We start from the raw sequence: 25,925 nt of genomic DNA on the forward strand, positions 1-25,925 counted from the left end.
TGTCCGGCAGCATAGTATACAATAGTATAGTGGTCTGTAGTATAGTATACTATAGTATAGTGTCCGGCAGCATAGTATACTATAGTATAGTGGTCTGTAGTATAGTATACTATAGTCTAGTGGTCTGTAACACAGTATGCTATAGTATAGTATACAGTGAGGGAAAAAATTATTTGATCCCCTGCTGATTTTGTACGTTTGCCCACTGACAAAGAAATGATCTATCATTTAATTACCCGTCTATAATTTTAATGGTAGGTTTATTTGAACAGTGAGAGACAGAATAACAACAAAAAAATCCAGAAAAACGCATGTCAAAACTGTTATACATTGATTTGCATTTTAATGAGGGAAAAAAGTATTGTAGTGGTCTGTAGCATAGTATACTATAGCATAGTATTGTGGTATGTAGTGTACAGTTGAAGTCGGTTTTCATACACCCTTAGCCAAATACATTTAAACTCAGTTTCCACAATTCCTGACATTTAATCCCAGTAAAAATTCCCTGTCTTAGGTCAGTTATTTTCACCACTTTATTTTAAGAATGTGAAATGTCAGAATAATAGTAGAGAGAATTATTTATTTCAGCTTTTATTTCTTTCATCACATTCCCAGTGGGTCAGAAGTTTACATACACTCAATTTGTATTTGGTAGCATTGTCTTTAAATTGTTTAACTTGGGTCAAACGTTTCGGGTAGCCTTTCACAAGCTTCCCACAATAAGTTGGATGAATTTCGGCCCATTCCTCCTGACAGAGTTTTTGTAACTGAGTCAGGTTTGTAGGGGGGGGGGGGGGGGGGGGGTATTCAGGGCTTTGTAATGGTCACTTCAATACCTTGACTTTGTTGTCCTTAAGCCATTTTGCCACAACTTTGGAAGTATGCTTAGGGTCATTGTTCATTTGGAAGACCCATTTGCGACAAAGCTTTAACTTCCTGACTGATGTCTTGAGATGTTGCTTCAATATATCCACATCATTTTCCCCTCCTCATGATGCCATCTATTTTGTGAAGTGCACCAGTCCCTCCTGCAGCAAAGTTCTGCCACCTCTGTGCTTCACGGTTTCAAACCAAAAGTACGTTAATCTCTAGGAGACAGAACGCGTCTCCTTCCTGAGCGGTATGACGGCTGCCTGGTCCCATGGTGTTTATACTTGCGTACTATTGTTTGTACAGAGGAATGTGGTACCTTCAGGCATTTGGAAATTGCTCCCAATGATGAACCAGACTTGTGGAGGTGTTCAATTTTCTTTCTGAGGTCTTGGTTGATTTCTTTTGATTTTCCCATGATGTCAAGCAAAGAGGCACTGAGTTTGAAGGTAGACCTTGAAATACATCCACAGGTAAACCTCCAATTGACTCAAATGATGTCAATTAGCCTATCAGAAGCTTCTAAAGCCATGACATCATTTTCTGGAATTTTCCAAGCTGTTTAAAGGCACAGTCAACTTAGTGTATGTACACTTCTGACCCACTAGAATTGTGATACAGTGAATTATAAGTGAAATAATCTGTCTCTAAACAATTGTTGGAAAAATTGTCCTAACCGAAAAGATGTCCTAACCGACGTGCCAAAACTATAGTTTGTTAACAATAAATTTGTGGAGTGGTTGAAAAACGAGTTTTAATGACACCAACCTAAGTGTACGTAATCTTCTGACTTCAACTGTATGTATTATATTCTAGTGTAATGTGTATAGTATAGTGGTCTGTAGTATAGTGTAGTTTAGTGATCTGTGTGTGTGGGGGAGGTTAGAGAGAGGGATAGATACAGAGAGTGTATTATCTCCCTCACTTGCTTTGGCAATGTAAACATGTTTCCCATGCCAATAAAGCCCCTTGAATTGACATGATCTCTCTCCCTCTCTCCTTGTCTCTCTCCCTCTCTCCTTGTCTCTCTCCCTCTCTCCTTGTTTCTCTCCCTCTCTCCTTGTCTCTCTCCCTCTCTCCTTGTCTCTCTCCCTCTCTCCTTGTCTCTCTCCCTCTCTCCTTGTCTCTCTCCCACTCTCTTTGTGTCTCTCCTTGTCTCTCTCCTGTCTCTCTCTCCCTCTCTCTTTGTGTGTCTCTCTCCTGTCTCTCACTCTCTCTCCCTCTCTCTTTGTGTCTCTCTCCTTGTCTCTCTCCTGTCTCTCTCTCTCTCTCTCTCTCTCTCTCTCTCTCCCTCTCTCTTTGTGTGTCTCTCTCCTAGTCTCTCTCCTGTCTCTCTTTCGCTCTCCCTCTCTCTTTGTGTCTCTCTCCTTGTGTCTCTCCTGTCTCTCTCTCTCTCTCTCTCCCTCTCTCTTTGTGTCTCTCGTCTCTCTCCTTGTCTCTCTCCTGTCTCTCTCTCTCTCTCCCTATCTCCTAGTCTCTCTCCTGTCTCTCTATCGCTCTCCCTCTCTCTTTGTGTATCTCTAACCTTGTCTCCTGTCTCATTGTCTCCTATCTCTCTCTCTGTTGTGGAGGTTGGGGAGAAGGCCAGCTCTGAATTCTCTCCTGTCTCTCTCTCTCTCCCTCTCTCCTAGTCTCTCTCCTGTCTCTGTCTCTCTCTCTCCCTCTCTCTTTGTGTATCTCTCACCTTGTCTCCTGTCTCCTTGTCTCCTATCTCTCTCTGTTGTGGAGGTTGGGGAGAAGGCCAGCTCTGAATTCTCTCCTGTCTCTCTCTCTCTCTCTCTCTCTCCCTCTCTCCTAGTCTCTCTCCTGTCTCTCTATTGCTCTCCCTCTCTCTTTGTGTATCTCTCACCTTGTCTCCTGTCTCCTTGTCTCCTGTCTCCTTGTCTCCTATCTCTGTCTGTTGTGGAGGTTGGGGAGAAGGCCAGCTCTGAATTCTCTCCTGTCTCTCTATTGCTCTCCCTCTCTCTTTGAGTATCTCTAACCTTGTCTCCTGTCTCCTTGTCTCCTATCTCTCTCTGTTGTGGAGGTTGGGGAGAAGGCCAGCTCTGAATTCTCTCCTGTCTCTCTCTCTCTCTCTCCCTCTCTCCTAGTCTCTCTCCTGTCTCCTTGTCTCCTATATCTCTCTGTTGTGGAGGTTGGGGAGAAGGCCAGCTCTGAATTCTCTCCTGTCTCTCTCTCTCTCTCTCTCTCCCTCTCTCCTAGTCTCTCTCCTGTCTCCTTGTCTCCTATCTCTCTCTGCTGTGGAGGTTGGGGAGAAGGCCAGCTCTGAATTCTCTCCTGTCTCTCTCTCTCTCTGTCTCCCTCTCTCCTAGTCTCTCTCCTGTCTCCTTGTCTCCTATCTCTCTCTGTTGTGGAGGTTGGGGAGAAGGCCAGCTCTGAATTCTCTCCTGTCTCTCAAACACAACAGTTTCTAATTGCCCATTATTGGTTGGCACTTAGGAATGTATAATGAGATGTACAATACAGGCTATTCTACAGACACTCAGACCACTCCCACACTGTATGCTATCTCTGGATTGCCGTTTAGGCTAATGTTACATTTCATATACACTGTGTCACAGTTGAGTCAAAGAAAATAATATATTCTTAACATTTTATTTTTTCTCTCTAAATACTCAAGTTTGAACACGGAAATATAATAGCATTCTTCTGTTCTTCCTGTGCTCTCTCTCTCCCTTCCCCTGCTCTCTCTCCCTTCCCCTGCTCTCTCTCTCTCCCTGCTCTCTCTCTCTCCCTTCCCCTGCTCTCTCTCCCTTCCCCTGCTCTCTCTCTCTCCCTTCTCCTCCTCTCTCTCCCTTCCCCTGCTCTCTCTCCCTTCCCCTGCTCTCTCTCCCTTCCCCTGCTCTCTCTCTCACTCCCTGCTCTCTCTCTCCCTGCTCTCTCTCCCTCCTCTCTCTCCCTTCCCCTCCTCTCTCTCCCTTCCCCTGCTCTCTCTCTCCCTTCCCCTGCTCTCTCTCCCTTCCCCTGCTCTCTCTCCCTTCCCCTGCTCTCTCTCTCTCCCTTCCCCTGCTCTCTCTCCCTTCCCCTGCTCTCTCTCTCCCTTCCCCTGCTCTCTCTCCCTTCCCCTGCTCTCTCTCTCTCTCCCTGCTCTCTCTCTCCCCCTTCCCTTCCCCTCTCTCTCTCTCTCTTTCCTTCCCCTCCTCCCTTTCTCTCTCCCTGCTCTCTCTCTCCCTTCCCCTGCTCTTTCTCTCCCTTCCCCTGCTCTCTCTCTCTCTCCCTGCTCTCTCTCTCCCTTCCCTTCCCCTCTCTCTCTCTCTCTTTCCTTCCCCTGCTCTCTCTCCCTGCTCTCGCTCTCTCCCTTCCCCTCCTCTCCCTCCCTTCCCCTGCTCTCTCTCTCCCTTCCCCTGCTCTCTCTCCCTTCCCCTGCTCTCTCTCTCTCTCCCTGCTCTCTCTTTCTCCCTTCCCCTCCTCTCTCTCCCTTCCCCTGCTCTCGCTCTCCCTTCCCCTGCTCTCTCTCCCTTCCCCTGCTCTCTCTCCCTTCCACTGCTCTCTCTCTCCCTTCCCCTGCTCTCTCTCTCCCTTCCCCTGCTCTCTCTCCCTTCCCCTGCTCTCTCTCCCTTCCCCTGCTCTCTCTCTCTCTCCCTTCCCCTGCTCTCTCTCCCTTCCCCTGCTCTCTCTCTCCCTTCCCCTGCTCTCTCTCCCTTCCCCTGCTCTCTCTCTCTCTCTCCCTGCTCTCTCTCTCTCCCTTCCCCCTCTCTCTCTCTCTCTTTCCTTCCCCTCCTCCCTTTCTCTCTCCCTTCCCCTGCTCTCTCTCCCTTCCCCTGCTCTCTCTCTCTCTCTCTCCCTGCTCTCTCTCTCCCTTCCCTTCCCCTCTCTCTCTCTCTCTCTCCTTCCCCTCCTCCCTTTCTCTCTCCCTTCCCCTGCTTTCTCTCTCCCTGCTCTCTCTCTCTCCCTGCTCCCTCTCTCCCTCCTCTCTCTCCCTTCCCCCGCTCTCTCTCTATCTCCCTTTCCCTGCTCTCTCTCCCTTCCCCTGCTCTCTCTCTCCCTTCCCCTCCTCTCTCTCTCCCTTCCCCTCCTCTCTCTCCCTCCTCTCTCTCCCTTCCCCTCCTCTCTCTCCCTCCTCTCTCTCCCTTCCCCTCATCTCTCTCTCTCCCTCCTCTCTCTCCCTTCCCCTCATCTCTCTCTCCCTCCTCTCTCTCCCTTCCCCTGCTCTCTCTCTCCCTTCCCCTGCTCTCTCTCTCCCTTCCCCTCCTCTCTCTCCCTTCCCCTGCTCTCTCTCCCTTCCCCTCCTCTCTCACCCTTCCCCTGCTCTCTCTCTCCCTTCCCCTCCTCTCTCTCCCTTCCCCTCCTCTCTCTCCCTTCCCCTCCTCTCTCTCTCCCTTCCCCTCCTCTCTCTCTCCCTTCCCCTCCTCTCTCTCTCTCTCTCCTCCTCTCTCTCCCTTCCCCTCCTCTCTCTATCTCTCTCTATCTCTCTCCTCTCTCTCTCTCTCCCTCCCACATCTCTCTCTCTCTATCCCTGCTCACCCCCACTCTTTGTCTGTTGTACAGGTCGCCATGGAGATGGCGGCTACTGGCCTTCTGACAACAACCTGATTGATAGGAGCAGTTTGAACGGTAAGCACCCCCACACAGACTTAACTGCTCCCTATTGTAAAAGTGTTACCGCCCTGTGCAGTGTTCAGAGTTAACTATACTAGACCTGGGTTCAAATACTATTCGACATCTTTCAAATACTTTGATTATTGTTTTTTAGCCTGTCAGGAGTGTCATGTGAGTGGGTGGGTTATTTTTTTTTAGACTTTTGCATTTGGTTCTGTTGTGCCATGCACAAGGTCTGGGAAAACTAGTTGATTTCACCGATTTCACAGGAAATGGCTCCCTACTGTGAAATCACCTAGTCTCTCTGTTCCCAGACCTGGAAACGGCTCCCTACTGTGAAATCACCTAGTCTCTCTGTTCCCAGACCTGGAAACGGCTCCCTACTGTGAAATCACCTAGTCTCTCTGTTCCCAGACCTGGAAACGACTCCCTACTGTGAAATCACTGAGTGTACAGTTCCCAGACCTGGAAACGGCTCTGGTAACTATAGACTAGTTGACTAGATAGACAAAGGCACTGTGCACATGCACACATACACACGGCAGGCTGTGGAGTTGTCTCTGTTGGGAAATTTGTCTGTTAATTAAGGACTAGCATATCATTACAGCCTGTAGGTTTATGAGCAGGGGAAGGGAGGGAGGGGTAGACTAGAGAGGGAGGGAGGGAGGGAGTGAGTGAGTGAGTGAGTGAGTGAGTGAGTGAGTGAGTGAGTGAGTGAGTGAGTGAGTGAGTGAGTGAGTGAGGGAGGGAGGGAGGGAGGGAGGGAGGGAGGGAGGGAGGGAGGGAGGGAGGGAGGGAGGGGTAGACTAGAGAGGGAGGGAAGGAGGGGTAGACTAGAGAGGGAGGGAAGGAGGGGTAGACTAGAGAGGGAGGGAAGGAGGGGTAGACTAAGGAGAGGGAAGGTAGGAGGGGTAGACTAGAGAGGGAGGGAAGGAGGGGTAGACTAGAGAGGGAAGGAAGGAGGGGTAGACTAGAGAGGGAGGGAAGGAGGGGGAGAAAAGGATGGAGCAGGAGGAATCCAGTCTGAGTAACCCTATCCAGTCTGACTAACACTAACCCTATCCAGTCTGAGTAACATTAACACTATCCAGTCTGAGAAACCCTAACACTATCCAGTCTGAGAAACCCTAACACTATCCAGTCTGAGAAACCCTAACACGATCCAGTCTGAGAAACCCTAACGCGATCCAGTCTGAGAAACCCTATCCAGTCTGAGAAACCCTATCCAGTCTGAGAAACCCTAACGCGATCCAGTCTGAGTAGCCCGATCCAGTCTGAGAAACCCTATCCAGTCTGAGAAACCCTAACGCGATCCAGTCTGAGTAGGCCGATCCAGTCTGAGTAGCCCGATCCAGTCTGAGAAACCCTAACACTATCCAGCCTGAGTCATGTATATGATAACAAGCTGCGCACACACACATGCCCGCTGTAATCTGTAATCATACTTGAGAGTGTTGGCAGAACGTCGCCAGGGATCGGCGGGGCTCGCTGGTATGACAGCGTGCTCACTGACCCACTGCAATGCCTGCTGGGATGAATTAGGAGGAAACCGGTGGCTTCTGTCTGTCCTTCTGATTAGGAGCAGATGGTTGAGCCTGTTGTCTTCCAGCATGATAGAGGTCAGAGTTCACTGATGAAGCACAGACCCTCCATGTATTGTACCTGGTTCTCAATGGACAGGAGCAGTGTGAAACAGAGACTGTGTCCCTAATGGCACCCTATTCCCTATGCAGTGCATTACTTTGGACCGTCCAGTTGGCGCACATATTGTCCATGCTGCCTGGGCTCTGGTTAAAAGTAGTGCACTACATAGGGAATAGTGTACAACTGTGCCCTAGGGGTGCAGTTATTATACTAGCTGGATGTCCAGCTGAGCAGTGGACAAGTAATTTATCCTTTCCCAGAGACGGGACTGCTCAGGTGTTGTGGGACTGAGACTAATCTCCTTTGTCTTTCCTGTGTTCTTTAGTTCTACTTAACATTCTTAGAATATTCCTAGATGTTCTGGATTGTGTTCATGTTCCTAGATGTTCTGGATTGTGTTCATGTTCCTAGATGTTCTGGATTGTGTACATGTTCCTAGATGTTCTGGATTGTTTTCATGTTCCTAGATATTCTGGGTTGTGTTCATGTTCCTAGATGTTCCGGATTGTGTACATGTTCCTAGATGTTCTGGATTGTGTTCATGTTCCTAGATGTTCCGGATTGTGTTCATGTTCCTAGATGTTCTGGATTGTGTTCATGTTCCTAGATGTTCCGGATTGTGTTCATGTTCCTAGATGTTCTGGATTGTGTACATGTTACTAGATGTTCCGGATTGTGTTCATGTTCCGGATTGTGTTCATGTTCCGGATTGTGTTCATGTTCCGGATTGTGTTCATGTTCCTAGATGTTCCGGATTGTGTTCATGTTCTGGATTGTGTTCATGTTCCTAGATGTTCCGGATTATGTTCATGTTCCTAGATGTTCCGGATTGTGTTCATGTTCTGGATTGTGTACATGTTCCTAGATGTTCCGGATTGTGTTCATGTTCTGGATTGTGTTCATGTTCCTAGATGTTCTGGATTGTGTACATGTTCCTAGATGTTCCGGATTGTGTTCATGTTCCTAGATGTTCCGGATTGTGTTCATGTTCCGGATTGTGTACATGTTCCTAGATGTTCCGGATTGTGTTCATGTTCCTAGATGTTCTGGAATGTGTTCATGTTCCTAGATGTTCCGGATTGTGTTCATGTTCCGGATTGTGTTCATGTTCCGGATTGTGTTCATGTTCCTAGATGTTCCGGATTGTGTTCATGTTCTGGATTGTGTTCATGTTCCTAGATGTTCCGGATTATGTTCATGTTCCTAGATGTTCCGGATTGTGTTCATGTTCCTAGATGTTCCAGATTGTGTTCATGTTCTGGATTGTGTTCATGTTCCTAGATGTTCTGGATTGTGTACATGTTCCTAGATGTTCCGGATTGTGTTCATGTTCCTAGATGTTCCGGATTGTGTTCATGTTCCGGATTGTGTACATGTTCCTAGATGTTCCGGATTGTGTTCATGTTCCTAGATGTTCTGGAATGTGTTCATGTTCCTAGATGTTCCGGATTGTGTTCATGTTCCTAGATGTTCCGGATTGTGTTCATGTTCTACTATTGTTAGCCTACCTAGTTACTTATTAAACAATCCAATACATCTGCCCCACTCCTAGAAGGGTGGGGCAGATTGTCCGGTCTATTTTTATCCTAAACCTGTCTGAAAGATCGCATGTGTGCAATCTGTGTTTCTCTTCGCCTGGGAACGTTGGGATTCCATCTTGAAAGTCATCTGAAAAGCATCTTAATGAATAGGAGATAATACTGTTGAAATAACCCTAATATAGCAGATGAGCATCAACGCGGAACCGGACTGGAATTGAAGTCTAGCGTCAGCGTCATTAACCAATGTTTGTGTCCCAAAATATCCTTTAAAATCCTTTTGACTAGGGCTCTGGTCTAAAGTAGTGCACTATATAGGGAATAGGGCTCTAGTCTGAAGTAGTACACTATATAGGGAATAGGGCTCTGGTCTATAGTAGTACACTATATAGGGAATAGGGTTATGGTCTAAAGTCGTGCACTATATAGGGAATAGGGCTCTGGTCTAAAGTAGTGCACTATATAGAGAATAGGGCACTGGTCTAAAGTAGTGCAATATATTGGGACTAGGGCTCTGGTCTAAAGTAGTGCACTATATAGGGACTAGGGCTCTGGTCTGAAGTAGTGCACTATATAGGGAATAGGGCTCTGGTCTAAAGTAGTGCACTATATAGGGACTAGGGCTCTGGTCTAAAGTAGTGCACTATATAGGGACTAGGGCTCTGGTCTAAAGTAGTGCACTATATAGGGACTAGGGCTCTGGTCTAAAGTAGTGCACTATATAGGGACTAGGGCTCTGGTCTAAAGTAGTGCACTATATAGGGCCTAGGGCTCTGGTCTAAAGTAGTGCACTATATAGGGACTAGGGCTCTGGTCTAAAGTAGTGCACTATATAGGGACTAGGGCTCTGGTCTAAAGTAGTGCACTATATAGGGACTAGGGCTCTGGTCTAAAGTAGTGCACTATATAGGGACTAGGGCTCTGGTCTAAAGTAGTGCACTATGTTCCGAATAGGGTGCCATTTGGGACATGTACAGTGTGTTAGCAGGACGATGGGTCTGAGGCACTCTCTCACATTATCTGATGTTTCTGCTGTAATAGCTAGTGTTGAGACAGCTAGACCGGATAATTATTGAAGAATTTAAAAAAAATGTTTTTTTTAAAGATGACTGTTGAATTCCAATGTGAACATGTCACCTTGTTAAACCTAGAGGACAGACCAAGATGGTTTCTTCTAAGGCTGCTCCTCCAGTCGAGGCCAGAGTTTAGAGCTCTGCTATTCGACCTGAGGGTTAGGGCCGAGTAGAGCCTGTTTTTTTTCAGGTATCACTGAATTGAATACTAACATTTTGATCCTGGGTCATTTGCTCGTGCTCCTGCTGCATGAGAAAACGGCCCAGTTTTAGAGTGATGAAAAGTTGCTATCTGCTAGCTGTTCTCTCATGTCACATCATTAAGGAGAGCAGCCCAAGCATAGCCATTGCTATGGATACTGACAGACTCAGAGCCACCATGAGCAGAGTGAGCTGCGTCACAGAGAGCGAGTGATAGACAGAGAGGAACAGCTAATGGATTTACTAACGGAGAAAGTTATTTCTGGTTTTGGGCTGAACCTTAAATTTGGGAGAAGCAATCGGACCTGGGCGGGATAGGGCCTGAACTTTCTGGGCCTGGGCGGGGTAGGACCTGAACTTTCTGGGCCTGGGCGGGGTAGGGCCTGAACTTTCTGGGCCTGTGCGTGGTAGGACCTGAACTTTCTGGGCCTGGGCGGGGTAGGGCCTGGGTAGGGAAGGGCCTGAACATCGTGGGCCTGAGTATGTGGGGGCCTGAACATCGTGGGTCTGGGTAGAGTAGGGCCTGAATGTTGTGAGCCTGGGTAGGGAAGGGCCTGAACATCTCGGGCCTGGGTATGTGGGGGCCTGAACATCGTGGGTCTGGGTAGGGTAGGGCCTGAACAGTGTGGGCCTGGGTATGTGGGGGTATGAACGTCATGAGCCTGGGTAGGTGGGGGCCTGAACATCGTGAGTCGGTGTAGGGTAGGCCCTGAACGTTGTGAGCCTGGGTAGGGTAGGGCCTGAACAGTGTGGGCCTGGGTATGTAGGGGCCTGAACATCGTGGGTTAAGTACAGGGGGGGGGGGGGTTAAAAGCTTGGTAATTAAGTACAGGGGGGTTAAAAGCTTGGTAATTAAGTACAGGAGGTGTTAAAAGCTTGGTAATTAAGTACAGGAGGTGTTAAAAGCTTGGTAATTAAGTACAGGGGGGTTAATAGCTTGGTAATTAAGTACAGGGGGGTTAAAAGCTTGGTAATTAAGTACAGGGGGGGTTAAAAGCTTGGTAATTAAGTACAGGGGGGTTAAAAGCTTGGTAATTAAGTATAGGGGGTTTTAAAAGCTTGGTAATTAAGTACAGGGGGGGTTAAAAACTTGGTAATTAAGTACAGGGGGGTTAAAAGCTTGGTAATTAAGTACAGGGGGGTTAAAAGCTTGGTAATTAAGAACAGGAGGTGTTAAAAGCTTGGTAATTAAGTACAGAGGGTGTTAAAAGCTTGGTAATTAAGTACAGGGGGGTTAATAGCTTGGTAATTAAGTACAGGGGGGTTAAAAGCTTGGTAATTAAGTACAGGGGGGGTTAAAAGCTTGGTAATTAAGTACAGGGGGTGTTAAAAGCTTGGTAATTAAGTACAGGAGGTGTTAAAAGCTTGGTAATTAAGTACAGGGGGGGGTGTTAAAAGCTTGGTAATTAAGTACAGGGGGTGTTAAAAGCTTGGTAATTAAGTACAGGGGGGTTAAAAGCTTGGTAATTAAGTACAGGGGGGTTAAAAGCTTGGTAATTAAGTATAGGGGGTTTTAAAAGCTTGGTAATTAAGTACAGGGGGGGTTAGAAACTTGGTAATTAAGTACAGGGGGGTTAAAAGCTTGGTAATTAAGTACAGGGGGTTAAAAGCTTGGTAATTAAGAACAGGAGGTGTTAAAAGCTTGGTAATTAAGTACAGGGGGTGTTAAAAGCTTGGTAATTAAGTACAGGGGGGTTAAAAGCTTGGTAATTAAGTACAGGGGGTTAAAAGCTTGGTAATTAAGTACAGGAGGTGTTAAAAGCTTGGTAATTAAGTACAGAGAGTGTTAAAAGCTTGGTAATTAAGTACAGGGGGGTTAATAGCTTGGTAATTAAGTACAGGGGGGTTAAAAGCTTGGTAATTAAGTACAGGGGGGTTAAAAGCTTGGTAATTAAGTACAGGGGGTTTTAAAAACTTGGTAATTAAGTACGGGGGGGGTTAAAAGCTTGGTAATTAAGTACAGGGGGGGTTAAAAGCTTGGTAATTAAGTACGGGGGGGGTTAAAAGCTTGGTAATTAAGTACAGGGGGGTTAAAAGCTTCAGTATATCTGTCAGTTTCTTTGAGACGAGACGGCGGGGCGGTGAAAGTGAACGGAGGGACAGGTTGAATTGATGACATTCTCCATCACCCCGTTATTGTGACCTTGACAGGAGTGGCGTGGAGAAGCCTCGTGTCGGTCTGGGGGCTTGGAGGCAGCACAGTGAATCCATCCTTCACAGTAACCCCCCCCCACCCACACTCAGACGGAGCACGGGACTGATGGCAGCAAGCGCACGCACACACCACACACACCACGCACACACACCACACACACACCACACACACCACGCATACACACCACACACACCAAGCACACACCACACACACACACCACACACACACCACACACACCACACACACCCCACACACACGCCACTGTATGGTACCACCGATGGAAATGTGCTTAGCTCTCTCAATTTGTCTTATTGCATTGCTGTGTTTGGTATTTTCCGTTTGGGAACAGCTGCTGTTTTGAACTGAAAGGAACACACCCACACACACAAACCCAGACACACAAGCCCAAACACCCACACAGGTACTGTACCGGTACTGTAGGAAACAGGGCTTGGGAACACAATCTGTCTGTTAGTGCTCCGACTATACTCCAACACCCACTGTTCTCTAAGTACACTTCCGACACCCACTGTTCTCTGTGGAGGTTATATACAGGGAGGTACCGGTACAGAGTCAATGTGCTGGGGCACCGGTTAGTTGAGGTAATATGTACATAGAGTTATTAAAGTGACAATGCATAGATGATAACAACAGAGAGTAGCAGTGGTGTAAAAGAGGGGGGCAATGCAAATAGTCTGGGTAGCCATTTGATTAGCTGTTCAGGAGTCTTATGGCTTGGGGGTAGAAGCTGTTTAGGAGCCTCTTGGACCTACTGCTTGCCGTGCGGTAGCAGAGAGAACAGTCTATGATTAGGGTGGTTGGAGTCTTTAACAATTTCTAGTGCCTTCCTCTGACACCGCCTGGTATAGAGGTGCTGGATGGCAAGAAGGTTGGCCCCAGTGATGTACTTTGCCGTTCACAATACCCTCTGTAGTGCCTTGCGGTCGGAGGCCGAGCAGTTGCCACACCAGGCAGTGATGCAACCAGTCAGGATGGTGCAGCTGTAGAACATTTTGAGGATCTGAGGACCCATGCCAAATCTTTTCGGTCTCCTGAGGGGGATAAGGTTTTCTCGTGCCCTCTTCACGACTGTCTTGGTGTGCTTGGCCATGTTAGTTTGTTGGTGATGTGGACACCAAGGAACTTGAAGCTCTCATCCTGCTCCACTGCAGCCCTGTCGATGAGAATGAGCTCTGTCCTCTTTTTCCTGTAGTCCACAATCATCTCCTTTGTCTTGATCACGTTGAGGAAGAGGTTGTTGCCAGGTCTCTGACCTCCTCCCTGTAGGCTTGTTGTCTTGTTGTTGTCGGTGATCAGGCTGACCACTGTATTGTCATTGGCAAACTTAATGATCGTGTTGGAGTCGTGCCTGGCCATGCAGTCATGAGTGAACAGGGAGTACAGGAGGGGACTGAGCACGCACCCCTGAGGGGCCCCCGTGTTGAGGGTCACCATGGTGGATGTGTTGTTACCTACCCTTACCACCTTGGGGTGGCCCGTCAGGAAGTCCAGGATCCAGTTGCAGAGGGAGGTGTTTAGTCCCAGGTTGCTTAGCTTAGTGATGAGCTTCATGGGCACTATGGTGTTGAACACTGAGCTGTAGTCAATGAATAGCATTCTCACATAGGTGTTCCTTTTGTCCAGGTGGGAAAGGGCAGTGAGGAGTGCAATAGAGATTGCATCATATGTGGATCTGTTGGGGCAGTATGCAAATTGGAGTGCGTCTACGGTTTCTGGGATAATGGTGTTGATGTGAGCCATGACCAGCCTTTCAAAGCACTTCATGGCTACAGATGAGAGTGCCATGGGTCGGTAGTCATTTAGCCAGGTTACCTTGGCGTTCTTGGGCTCAGAGACTCTGGTGGTCTGCTTAAAACATGTTGGTATTACAGACTCGGACAGGGAGAGTTTGAAAATGTCAGTGAAGACACTTGCCAGTTGGTCAGTGCGTGCTCTGAGTACACGTCCTGGTAATCCGTCTGGCCCTGCGGCCTTGTGAATGTTGACCTGGTCTTACTCGCATCGGCTGCGGAGAGCGTGATCACACAGTCTTCCGGAACAGCTGGTGTTCTCATGCATGTTTCAATCTAATTTGCCTCGATGTAAGCATAGAAGTAGTTTAGCTCGTCCGGTAGGCTCGTGTCACTGGGCAGTTCTCGGCTGTGCTTCCCTTTGTAGTCTGTAATGGTTTGCAAGCCCTGTCACATCCGACGAGCGTCAGAGCCGGTGTGGTACGACTCGATCTTAGTCCTGTATTGATGCTTTGCCTGTTTGATGGTTTGTAGGATGGCATAGCGGGATTTCTTATAAGCTTCCGGATTAAAGTCCCGCTCCTTGAAAATGGCAGCTCTACCCTTTAGCTAAGGGCGGATGTTGCATGTAATCCATGGCTTCTGATTGGGGTATGTACGTACGGTTACTGTGGGGACGACTTCATCGAGCCACTTGTTGATGAAGCCAGTGACTGATGTGGTGTACTCCTCAATGCCATTGGAAGAATCCCGGAACATATTCCAGTCTGTGCTAGCAATGCAGTCTGTGCTTCTCCAGAGCTTAGCATCTGCTTCATCTGACAACTTTTTTATAGACCGAGTCACTGGTTCTTCCTGCTTTCATTTTTGCTTGTAAGCAGGCATCAGGAGGATAGAGTTGTGGTCAGATTTGCCAAATGGAGGGCGAGGGAGAGCTTTGTACTTATCTCTGTGTGTGGAGTAAATGTTGTCCAGAGTTTTTTTCCCCTCTGGTTGCACATTTAACATGCTGATTAGAAATTTGGTAAAACAGATTTAAGTTTCCCTGCATTAAAGTCCCCGGCCACTAGGAGGCGCCGCCTCTGGGTGAGTGGTTTCCTGTTTGCTTATGACTTAATACAGCTCATTCAATGCTATCTTAGTGCCTCAGTCTGTGGTGGTTTGTAAACAGCTATGAAGAATACAGATGAAAACTTTCTAGCAAGATAGTGTGGTCTACAGCTTATCATGAGAAACTGTACCTCAGGCAAGCAATAGACTTCCTTAGATATCATGCACCAGCTGTTATTTACAAAAATACATAGTCCGCCGCCCCTTGTCTTACCAGACGCTGCTGTTCTATCCTGCCGGTCCATCGTATAACCAGCCAGCTGTATGTTGATAGTGTCGTCGTTCAGCCACGACTCCTTGAAGCATAAGATATTTATAGTAGTAGTATATAGTAGATAGATATTTATAGTAGTAGTATATAATAGATAGATATTTATAGTAGTAGTATATAGTAGATAGATATTTATAGTAGTAGTATATAGTAGATAGATATTTATAATAGTAGTATATAGTAGATAGATATGTATAGTAGTAGTATATAGTAGATAGATATTTATAGTAGTAGTATATAGTAGATAGATATTTATAGTAGTAGTATATAGTAGATAGTAGATCGTTTTGGTAGTTTATTCTTCCGCGTAGGTCATCGATTTTATTCTCCAAAGACGTTTGCTAGCAGAATGGAAGGAAGTGGGGGGGGGGGTTATTCGATCGCCTACGAATTCTCAGGATCACATCAGCTGTTCACCGCTCAGGACCAGGCAGAGAAGTCCAGACATTAAGTAAGCATAGTACCCTATCTCTAGTTATGCAACTTTAAGCGCTGTATCTCATTCAAAGGGATGTGAGCAGCAAATGAGAGTAATGACTTATGTGCTTGGAACGTGCAAACCATTTCTGTTTTCATTTCCAGAGGGGAGTCAATCAGCCAACTGTCTTACAGTGCACTATTTATTATTTGAAAAAAATATAGGATTTTCAACATTCTTGTCCAACGATCCTATTTCCTGTCCCTGTTGTAATTCCAGACATTGGTCAGATGCGTCCTCCTCACGGCAGCGTGACTCCCCAGAAGAACAGCAACCTTCTGGTCATCATCGTGGTCTCCGTGGGTGCCGTTACCGTGGTAGTGGTTGTCATAGTAGCGCTGATCTGCACCCGGCGCTCCTCCGCACAACAGAGAAAGTAAGTTGGACCTTCTTCTTCTCCTTTCCTTTTCTCTCATCAGGCCCCATGTTTTCACAACTGTTCCTACCCTCTTTATAAACTCTCTTTGTTCTAGAGACATGGGAACAGAACAGTTGAACCTCTGAGGAGATATCCCTCAGTTGGGCTGAGTCCCAAATAGCACTCTATTCCCATTAAAGTGCACAATTATTTATTTTTTTTACACTACAGAAGTAGTGCACTGTTTAGGTAATAGGGGGTCATTTTGGACACGATTTTGGACTCTACTGCAGTTTGCTAGTAGCTTATCTTCTCTCCTTTCCAACCCTTAGCTCTGGGATGACACTCTGTTAACACCTTACGTAAAGCATTCTGTTTGATATTTACACAGTGCTAGTTATCTGAGAGGAGGGAGGGAGGGAGAGGGAGGGAGGGAGAGAGAGGGGGAGGGAGGGAGGGGGAAGGGGGAAGGGGAGGGAGGGGGGATAGAGAGGGAGGGAGGGGGGAGGGAGGGAGGGGGAGAGAGAGGGAGGGAGAGGGGGAGGGAGGGGGGAGAGAGAGGGGAGGGAGGGGGAAGAGAGAGGGAGGGAGGGGGGAGGGATGGAGACAGGGAGGGAGAGGGGGAGGGAGGGGGGAGAGAGATGCAGGGAGAGGGGGAGGGATGGAGAGAGGGGTTGGGGGGAGGAAGGGAGAGAGAGAGAGGGAGGGGGAGGGAGGGGGGAGGGATGGAGGGAGAGACACGGAGGGAGAGGTGAGGGATGGAGGGAGAGAGAGGCAGGGAGGGGGGAGGGAGGGGTTGGGGGGGAGGAAGAGAGAGAGAGAGAGATTCTCTGTCTTGTTCTGTAAGTTGGACATCTGACAGTACAGATCTTACACACCCTGCTATTAGTGAAGACCTTCTGATACTTTATTCATTAGATCCTTTCAACACGTGTGGGAGAGAAAGCAAAGCGAAAGTTCAGCTAGTTCGTTAGTGTGTGTGTGTGTGTGTGTGTGTGTGTGTGTGTGTGTGTGTGTGTGTGTGTGTGTGTGTGTGTGTGTGTGTGTGTGTGTGTGTGTGTGTGTGTGTGTGTGTGTGTGTGTGTGTGTGTGTGTGTGTGGTGTTCTTTGGATGCAACTCAGCATTATTTTTCCTCCAAACCCGACGAGTTGAGGTTTTACCAAAAAGTTATATTTTGGTTTCATCTGACCATATGACATTCTCCTAATCTTCTTCTGGATCATCCAAATGCTCTCTATCAAACTTCAGATGGGCCTGGACATGTACTGGCTTAAAACCTGTTGAGACTCTAGGGGCAGTATTTTCATTTTTGGAAAAAAAACGTTCCCGTTTTAAACGGGATATTTTGTCAGGACAAGAGTCAAGAATATGCATATCATTGACAGCTTTGGATAGAAAACACTCTAACATTTCCAAAACTGTAAAGATATTGTCTGTGAGTAAAACAGAACTGATGTTGCAGGTGAAAGCCTGAGAAAAATCCAATCCGGAAGTGCCTCATGTTTTGAAAGTGCTGCGTTCCAATGAGACCCCATTGAGCAGTGAATGGGCTATCAACCAGCTTACGCCTTCTACGTCTTCCCCAAGGAGTCTACAGCATTGTGACGTGGTTTTACGCATTTATGTTGAAGAATACCCGTAGCGCAAGTGGTCACATGATGCTCCCGGAGAGAAAATCTTGCGTAAAGTACAGAGGTAGCCATTTTTCCAATCGCTTCTACTGAGAAACCAATTGTCCCGGTGGATATATTATCGAATAGATATTTGAAAAACACCTTGAGGATTGATTCTAAACAACGTTTGCCATGTTTCTGTCGATATTATGGAGCTAATTTGGAATATTTTTTGGCGTTGTCGTGACCGATCGATCGATTTTTCAGCCAAACGTGAAGAACAAACGGAGCTATTTCGCCTACAAAAATAATATTTTGGGAAAAAATGAACTCGTGAGTGAAAACATCCGAAGCTCATCAAAGGTAAACTATTTAATTTGATTGCTTTTCTGATTTCCGTGACCAAGTTACCTGCTGCTAGCTGGACAAAATGCTATGCTAGGCTATCGATAAACTTACACAAATGCTTGTCTAGCTTTGGCTGGAAAGCATATTTTGAAAATCTGAGATGACAGGGTGATTAACAAAAGGCTAAGCTGTGTTCCAAATCACTTGTGATTTTCATGAATAGGAAGATTTTCTAGGAAGATTTATGCCCGTTGCGTTATGCTAATTAGTGTCAGATGATGACAACGGTCCCGTTCACGGGATGGGGTGTCACTAGAGGTGCTTCACAGTAGGTATGGTGTTCTTTGGATGCAACTCAGCATTCTTTTTCCTCCAAACCCGACGAGTTGAGGTTTTACCAAAAAGTTATATTTTGGTTTCATCTGACCATATGACATTCTCCCAATCTTCTTCTGGATCATCCAAATGCTCTCTAGCAAACTTCAGACGGGCCTGGACATGTACTGGCTTAAGCAGGGGGACACTGCAGGATTTGAGTCCCTAGCGGCGTAGTGTGTTACTGATGGTAGGCTTTGTTACTTTGGTCCCAGCTCTCTGCAGGTCATTCACTAGGTCCCCCCGTGTGGTTCTGAGATTTTTGCTCACCGTTCTTGTGATCATTTTGACCCCACGGGGTGAGATCTTGCGTGGAGCCCCAGATCGAGGGAGATTATCAGTGGTCTTGTATGTCTTCCATTTCCTAATAATTGCTCCCACAGGTGATTTCTTCAAACCAAGCTGCTTACCTATTGCAGATTCAGTCTTCCCAGCCTGGTGAAGGTCTACAATTTTGTTTCTGGTGTCCTTTGACAGCTCTTTGGTCTTGGCCATAGTGGAGTTTGGAGTGTGACTGTTTGATGTTGTGGACAGGTGTCTTTTATACTGATAACAAGTTCAAACAGGTGCCATTAATACAGGTAACGAGTGGAGGACAGAGGAGCCTCTTAAAGAATAAGTTACAGGTCTGTGAGAGCCAGAAATCTTGCTTGTTTGTAGGTGACCAAATACTTATTTTCCACCATAATTTGCAAAAGAATTCATAAAAAATCCTACAATGTGATTTTCTGGAGAAAAAAAATTATCATTTTGTCTGTCATAGTTGAAGTGTACCTATGATGAAAATTACAGGCCTCTCTCATCTTTCTAAGTGGGAGAACTTGCACAATTGGTGGCTGACTAAAAACTTTTTTGCCTCACTGTATAATAATAATAGATAATCAAGTCTTGACCCGATTTCTCCAAATGCTTTTCCTCTAACGTGTTTTATTGTTATACGAACCCTGAATTTAATTATACCTCTTCTCTTTTACAGAAAGTAAAAAGATCAATTAATAGTGACAGAGTGACACATTGTATCAGATTATTTCCCATGCAACGTCACGTTTCTCTGAGTCCTCGACTTTAGAAGGTCGTAAGCTCAGCTTCTGTACGTCATAGAGACTAGCCAAATATATTCCCATGTACATCAGAGTATTTTATTTCCCATGTACATCAGAGTATATTATTTCCCATGTACATCAGAGTATTTTATTTCCCATGTACATCAGAGTATTTTATTTCCCATGTACATCAGAGTATTTTATTTCCCATGTACATCAGAGTATTTTATTTCCCATGTACATCAGAGTATATTATTTCCCATGTACATCAGAGTATATTATTTCCCATGTACATCAGAGTATTTTATTTCCCATGTACATCAGAGTATTTTATTTCCCATGGACATCAGTCACGTCTTCTTCTGGCATTTTTCCGCTTGTTTCTAGCCTAAAGCATCGCGGATTTATGCATAGTTTTTGATCGGTATAATCAATCGCGAAACAATCGTGGCTTGCCACCTAGGTTGGGAACCCCTAATCTAAAGTACCCTCCTCGCCCAGAGCCCTGTCCTGTTCCCTAAAGTAAACTCCCTCTCTCCCTCCCTCTATGTCTCATGGGTCCATCTAACCTCTCTATCACGTCTCCCTCTCTCTTTTGTCTCTCTTTCTTACACTCTCTAAGCTTTCTCTCTCTCTCCCCCTCCTTTCTCACATCCTTTTATCACTTCTATCTTTGTCTTTCTCTCTTTCTAACTCTCTCCGTCCTTTCTCATATCCTTTTATCACTTCTATCTTTGTCTTTCTCTCTTTCTAACTCTCTCCCTACTTTCTCATATCCTTTTATCACTTCTATCTTTGTCTTTCTCTCTTTCTAACTCTCTCCCTCTCCCTCCCGTCTGTAGGAAGCGTGCCACCCACAGTACAGGGAAGAGAAAAGGTAGTCAGAAGGACCTGAGACCTCCAGACCTGTGGATCCATCATGAGGAGATGGAACTGAAGAACATGGAGAAGCCTGCCAGCGCCGCCCCCTCCGGACGCGATTCGCCCATCCAGGGTTCTATCCAGGATATCAGGTCTCAGTCTGTCAGTCACAGCCAATCAGAGAGCCAGATGGGCAGTAAGAGCAGCCACTCAGGTAAGACTAGGCAGAATGTTAGTGATGGTTAAGACAGAGTGTTTTTGGAATATGTCTTGACACCAATAATAGATGGTAACTAGTTATGTTGTCAACTCTTTGAAAACGTTTATGTTTCCTGCCAGTCTGTAGTTGTGCGGTCCATCAACAAAACAAAACAATTGTTTTTAATAGAAAAATGCATCAGAAAAGGGAGAAGAAGGATAGGATAAACTTTAGTGTCTCTGAGGGGGAAATTGTCACCTTCTGTTATCATCATTCTCTCTTTAAAAGTATCTCTTCACATTGAAGGTGGCTGTTTCTCTGTGATGTTGTTCATAATATCTCTGTTCATAATATGTCTGTTCATAATATCTCTGTTCATAATATCATAATGAAAATGCAGAAGGTTTTATCGATTTGATTTCTTATCCAGATATAGAGGACTCTGGTGTTATAGTTAACAAGGCAGTAAAGGCAATAATAGTCTAAATCTGTTCTGAATACAAATGCATTTGTTTATTTTCCCCACTTGGGTTGCCGAGGGAGGCTACTAAACGCATACTCCACAGACCAGGGGTCGGCAAACCCGTGGCTCCTGAGCTTTACGCAGCTCTTCACCCTCCCCCCTCGCGACTTCCTGGTTATTTTTTAGACCCCCATAAAAATAGATTATTAATTTTATCCGTTTTGCGCTGTTTGCTGGAAGTGATTCAGCTGCCTTGGGCGCCGAATAGTCAAAGCGTTTCTCATTTAGAACCATTTCATTTCATGTGCCTGAAAGTACAAACTCCGCCTACTGGCGGTCCCTGAGTGCAAATCAAGTGCACCTATGGGTCCACTGCAGGGCCAATCAGATCACTGTGTCTGCATTTTCCACCAGCCCACATGGAAGTTGACGCTTTTGTGAGATTTAAAAACGTATCGCTAGAGAACAACTGTCAACAAATACAGCCGAGAGCTGCTGTTTTTACGAGTGAATTCATGTTTAAGATTTTATTCACCACTGTCAACCCTTTTTATGAGCCACAAACTCCTTATCCCAGCCTATCCACTTCCCAACAGAGTGTTATTATTATAGTGTCCTTTTATAATAAATATCAAAGAATATGTTCACGTTCTCTTGTAATAGGAGCAGCAGCTTGAATAGGTGCATGAGGCTGAAGTAATGAAGAGCCACTAGAGGTTCTCCGTCATCTGGAAGACAGTGTCCCCCTTTTTTGTTTTTTTTTGGTCGAACCAGAGGGAGGAGGAAGAGCTGAGGGATGATGAGAAGGAGCCTCTCTGCAACGAAAAACAAATATGTAACATCTCTGCTGTAGCCTACTGTTTGTTCACTTTAATTCTCCCCTCTCATCTTCACCCAATACTAAATTCTGTGGTAATTGGAGCCGACTGCTATCTGGGGTGTTGAATATCAGATATTGACTCTATTAGGCATGAAAATGGCTCACATTTAGTTTTTTTGTGCGGCATCCCTCAAAAAAAAATGTTATTGTTATTCTTTTTTTGTTTAGTTTTTTTAACCAAAATTACTTCAAGTCATAAAGGTTGCCGACCCCTAAAGGTTGCCAACCCCTGAAGGTTGCCGACCCCTAAAGGTTGCCGACCCCTGAAGGTTGCCGACCCCTAAAGGTTGCCGACCCCTGAAGGTTGCCGACCCCTGAAGGTTGCCGACCCGACCCCTGAAGGTTGCCGACCCCTAAAGGTTGCCGACCTCTGAAGGTTGCCAACCCCTAAAGGTTGCCGACCCCTGAAGGTTGCCAACCCCTGAAGGTTGCCGACCCCTAAAGGTTGCCGACCCCTGAAGGTTGCCGACCCCTGAAGGTTGTCGAACCCTAAAGGTTGCCGACCCCTAAAGGTTGCCGACCCCTGAAGGTTGCCGACCCCTGAAGGTTGCCGACCCGACCCCTGAAGGTTGCCGACCCCTAAAGATTGCCGACCCCTGAAGGTTGCCGACCCCTAAAGGTTGCCGACCCCTGAAGGTTGCCGGCCCCTGTAGGTTGCCGACCCCTGAAGGTTGCCGACCCCTAAAGGTTGCCGACCCCTGAAGGTTGCCGACCCCTGAAGGTTGCCGACCCCTGAAGGTTGCCGACCCGACACCTGAAGGTTGCCGACCCGACCCCTGAAGGTTGCCGACCCCTAAAGGTTGCCGACCCCTAAAGGTTGCCGACCCCTGAAGGTTGCCAACCCCTAAAGGTTGCCGACCCCTAAAGGTTGCCGACCCCTGAAGGTTGCCGACCCCTGAAGGTTGCCGACCCCTGAAGTTTGCCGACCCCTAAAGTTTGCCGACCCCTGAAGTTTGCCGGCCGCTAAAGGTTGCCGACCCCTGAAGGTTGCCGACCCCTGAAGGTTGCCGACCCGACCCCTGAAGGTTGCCGACCCGACCCCTGAAGGTTGCCGACCCGACCACTGAAGGTTTCCGACCCCTGAAAGTTGCTGACCCCTGAAGGTTGCCGACCCCTGAAGGTTGCCGACCCCTAAAGGTTGCCGACCCCTGAAGGTTGCCGACCCCTAAAGGTTGCCGACCCCTGAAAGTTGCCGACCCCTGAAGGTTGCCGACCCCTAAAGGTTGCCGACCCCTAAAGGTTGCCGACCCCTAAAGGTTGCCGACCCCTGAAGGTTGCCAACCCCTAAAGGTTGCCGACCCCTAAAGGTTGCCGACCCCTGAAGGTTGCCGACCCCTGAAGGTTGCCGACCCCTGAAGTTTGCCGACCCCTAAAGTTTGCCGACCCCTGAAGTTTGCCGACCGCTAAAGGTTGCCGACCCCTGAAGGTTGCCGACCCCTGAAGGTTGCCGACCCGACCCCTGAAGGTTGCCGACCCGACCCCTGAAGGTTGCCGACCCGACCACTGAAGGTTTCCGACCCCTGAAAGTTGCTGACCCCTGAAGGTTGCCGACCCCTGAAGGTTGCCGACCCCTAAAGGTTGCCGACCCCTGAAGGTTGCCGACCCCTAAAGGTTGCCGACCCCTGAAAGTTGCCGACCCCTGAAGGTTGCCGACCCCTAAAGGTTGCCGACCCCTAAAGGTTGCCGACCCCTAAAGGTTGCCAACCCCTGAAGGTTGCCGACCCCTAAAGGTTGCCGACCCCTGAAGTTTGCCGACCCCTGAAGGTTGCCGACCCCTGAAGGTTGCCGACCCCTGAAGGTTGCCGACCCCTAAAGGTTGCCGACCCCTAAAGGTTGCCGACCCCTGAAGGTTGCCGACCCCTAAAGGTTGCCGACCCCTGAAGGTTGCCGACCCCTAAAGGTTGCCGACCCCTGAAGGTTGCCGACCCCTGAAGGTTGCCGACCCCTGAAGGTTGCCGACCCCTAAAGGTTGCCGACCCCTGAAGGTTGCCAACTCCTGAAGGTTGCCGACCCCTAAAGGTTGCCGACCCCTGAAAGTTGCCGACCCCTAAAGGTTGCCAAACCCCTGAAGGTTGCCGACCCCTGAAGGTTGCCGACCCCTGAAGGTTGCCGACCCCTGAAGGTTGCCGACCCAACCCCTGAAGGTTGCCGACCCCTAAAGGTTGCCGACCCCTGAAGGTTGCCGACCCCTAAAGGTTGCCGACCCCTGAAGGTTGCCGACCCCTGAAGGTTGCCGACCCCTAAAGGTTGCCGACCCCTGAAGGTTGCCGACCCCTAAAGGTTGCCGACCCCTGAAGGTTGCCGACCCCTGAAGGTTGCCGACCCGACCCCTGAAGGTTGCCGACCCGACCCCTGAAGGTTGCCGACCCCTGAAGGTTGCCGACCCCTAAAGGTTGCCGACCCCTAAAGGTTGCCGACCCCTGAAAGTTGCCGACCCCTAAAGGTTGCCGACCCCTGAAGGTTGCCGACCCCTAAAGGTTGCCGACCCCTGAAGGTTGCCGACCCCTAAAGGTTGCCGACCCCTAAAGGTTGCCGACCCCTGAAGGTTGCCGACCCCTGAAGGTTGCCGACCCCTGAAGGTTGCCGAACCCTGAATGTTGCCGACCCGACCCCTGAAGGTTGCCGACCCGACCCCTGAAGGTTGCCGACCCGACCCCTGAAGGTTGCCGACCCCTGAAAGTTGCCGACCCCTGAAGGTTGCCGACCCCTGAAGGTTGCCGACCCCTGAAGGTTTCCGACCCCTAAAGGTTGCCGACCCCTGAAGGTTGCCGACCCCTGAAGGTTGCCGACCCCTGAAGGTTGCCGATCCCCCAAAGGTTGCCGACCCCTAAAGGTTGCCGACCCCTGAAGGTTGCCGACCCCTGAAGGTTGCCGACCCCTAAAGGTTGTCGACCCCTGAAGGTTGCCGACCCCTAAAGGTTGCCGACCCCTGAAGGTTGCCGACCCCTGAAGGTTGCCGACCCCTAAAGGTTGCCCACCCCTGAAGGTTGCCGACCCCTAAAGGTTGCCAACCCCTGAAGGTTACCGACCCCTAAAGGTTGCCGACCCCTAAAGGTTGCCGACCCCTGCCTAGACACTACTCGTCATTGGTTCAACTCCTTCTTCTTCTTTTTTTCCCCCTGTATCTGTTCATTTAGACAGGTGGAATTCCAATGAAAAAAATGAATCTTATTTACAAGGGATCCCTGAGTACATTAATAAAATGTCAACAAAACTTCAAAAATAGACAATACATACAGTAACGATTTTCCTTCCAGGTGGAGACAACGATGAGGCTTCCAGCTGCATCTCAACGTTAGAGCGCTCTCTAGCTGACAGGAGGGCGACACGTACCAAGCTGTTGATCCCCATGGACTCTCAGCCTAGCAACACCAGTAAGTTAACAACACACACTGACCGCTAGCGCGCGTTAGTCAATCACGATCAGCCGGAATCCATCTCACAGAGAAAGAGAGAGAGACTCCACTGAGCTCAGATCAGAGATGTGGCTGGCAGGATGCAGACTCCTGAGATGACAGGCCCTCTAACGGGAAGGTAGACTCATCTCCTGGATCAGTTATTACTGAACATAGCCTGGTTCCTCTCTAGGTTTCTTCCTAGGTTCTGGCCTTTCCAGGGAGTTTTTCCTAGCCACCGTGCTTCTACACCTGCATTGCTTGCTGTTTTGGGGTTTTAGGCTGAGTTTCTGTACAGCACTTTGAGATATCAGCTGATGTAAGAAGGGCTATATAAATAAATTTGATTTGAACATAGACAGTCTAATCTGGATTGTAGACTGAACATAGACAGACAGTCTAATCTGGATTGTAGACTGAACATAGACAGTCTAATCTGGATTGTAGAATGAACATAGACAGTCTAATCTGGATTGTAGACTGAACATAGACAGTCTAATCTGGATTGTAGAATGAACATAGACAGTCTAATCTGGATTGTAGAATGAACATAGACAGTCTAATCTGGATAGTAGAATGAACATAGACAGTCTAATCTGGATTGTAGACTGAACATAGACAGTCTAATCTGGATTGTAGAATGAACATAGACAGTCTAATCTGGATAGTAGAATGAACATAGACAGTCTAATCTGGATTGTAGAATGAACATAGACAGTCTAATCTGGATTGTAGAATGAACATAGACAGTCTAATCTG

General features: G+C 47.6%; 1 protein-coding gene across 2 annotated transcripts in view; it reads left to right on the forward strand.

The window, feature by feature from the left end:
- Window positions 1-25,925, forward strand: part of LOC110513199 (netrin receptor DCC) — a 607,044-nt gene that overhangs the window by 502,571 nt on the left and 78,548 nt on the right. For both annotated transcript variants that reach the window (XM_036976621.2, XM_036976622.2), the window contains exons 22-25: window positions 5,359-5,424; window positions 15,850-16,006; window positions 20,211-20,443; window positions 25,029-25,145. In XM_036976621.2, the coding sequence (XP_036832516.2) occupies window positions 5,359-5,424; window positions 15,850-16,006; window positions 20,211-20,443; window positions 25,029-25,145 (573 nt within the window). The remainder of the gene's footprint in view (window positions 1-5,358; window positions 5,425-15,849; window positions 16,007-20,210; window positions 20,444-25,028; window positions 25,146-25,925) is intronic.

Source organism: Oncorhynchus mykiss, chromosome 5 (genome assembly GCF_057628025.1).
Source record: "Oncorhynchus mykiss isolate SJ-2025 chromosome 5, ASM5762802v1, whole genome shotgun sequence".
In the NCBI taxonomy this organism is placed as follows: Eukaryota; Metazoa; Chordata; class Actinopteri; order Salmoniformes; family Salmonidae; genus Oncorhynchus; species Oncorhynchus mykiss.